This window comes from Penaeus monodon, chromosome 29, assembly GCF_015228065.2.
Source record: "Penaeus monodon isolate SGIC_2016 chromosome 29, NSTDA_Pmon_1, whole genome shotgun sequence".
Classification (NCBI taxonomy): domain Eukaryota; kingdom Metazoa; phylum Arthropoda; class Malacostraca; order Decapoda; family Penaeidae; genus Penaeus; species Penaeus monodon.
In genome coordinates this window covers 37,286,904-37,287,980 of record NC_051414.1, presented here as the reverse complement: position 1 = coordinate 37,287,980, position 1,077 = coordinate 37,286,904, and the positions used below count along the sequence as shown (strand labels likewise).

The 1,077-nt window shown below is 41.5% G+C and overlaps 1 protein-coding gene across 1 annotated transcript in view; it reads left to right on the top strand.

Moving 5' to 3' along the window:
* Window positions 1-1,077, top strand: part of LOC119592222 (ribosome biogenesis regulatory protein homolog) — a gene marked incomplete at its 3' end in the record, with an annotated part of 5,851 nt that overhangs the window by 3,541 nt on the left and 1,233 nt on the right. The window contains 2 exon segments of the mRNA XM_037941053.1: window positions 220-456; window positions 737-972. Of these exon segments, the coding sequence (XP_037796981.1) occupies window positions 220-456; window positions 737-972 (473 nt within the window).

Here is a 1,077-nt window from a genome sequence, read left to right as displayed (position 1 = left end):
CATAAAACTCGATAACATAAGGAATGAAAGTAATCAATCACCTATTATTTGTGTGGGGAGGCAAGTCCAAATCTTTGACACATTATAGTGATCTTTTTCCTATCCCAGGCACAAGAAAAGCTTTGAATTTTCCCAGCCTTTTGGAGTTGGGAAATGCTCTTTTTTGCAAATAGACTTAGCATGTTCAATATCCAAATCCTAATCCTCCTTTCTTCTCAGAGATGGGTGCCCCGGTTTGGTATGAAGAAGGTGCAGGCAGAGAAGGAGAAGAATTGGGTGAAAGAAGTTCCAGGCAACGTGGACCCGTATGAGGACATGTTCGCCAAGGAGAAGGAGCTCAAGAGGGAGCGCATAGCCAAGAACGAGTACCAGCGCCTACGCAATATTGCCAAGTCGAGGAAATTGAAAGTACCCAATGTAGGGGTCACTGGGAATGACCTTGCTACTAGTAAAGATGTAAGTAGCTTGTAAGGGTTTCTTCTAGTAGTTTTTTAATGGTAATGGTGAATCTTTTAAATATATAATGTAACCTTTGCCTTTGTGTGTGAGACTGTTGACAGAAAAGTGAACTATTTTTATAGTAGGAAGAAACATCACTGACAATATAGAATTTAAGGAGATTACCAAATTGCAAAAAGAGCACTCAGACAATTTATTTTGCTCTTCAACATACAATTTTGGAAAGAAAACTAATACTGATTGCTACTGACAAAAAAATCCTTTCTGTGTCCTTCAGTTGGGTGTGGCCATGCATCACTCCCGATTTGCGACAGCATCGAGGGGCAAATTCCAGCCGACGTTGCCCAACGAACAAGTACCTAAAGGCCTTGGCAAGAAGCGAAAGCAGGAGCAGACCACGGGTGACGGCCGTGCGGAGAAGAAACGCTATATGGAGGTCTTGAAGAAGGTGGAGAAGAATGAGCTTAATCTGTCTACAGCCGTACACAAGCAGATCAGAGAAGAAAACATTGAGTGAGTTTGATTCTCCATTTGTTGTCCATATCATGTATATGCACATTTCTCTAAGTATCTTCAGTACTTATTAATTCCCTGTTCATTCCCCCCTGACTTTTTCAC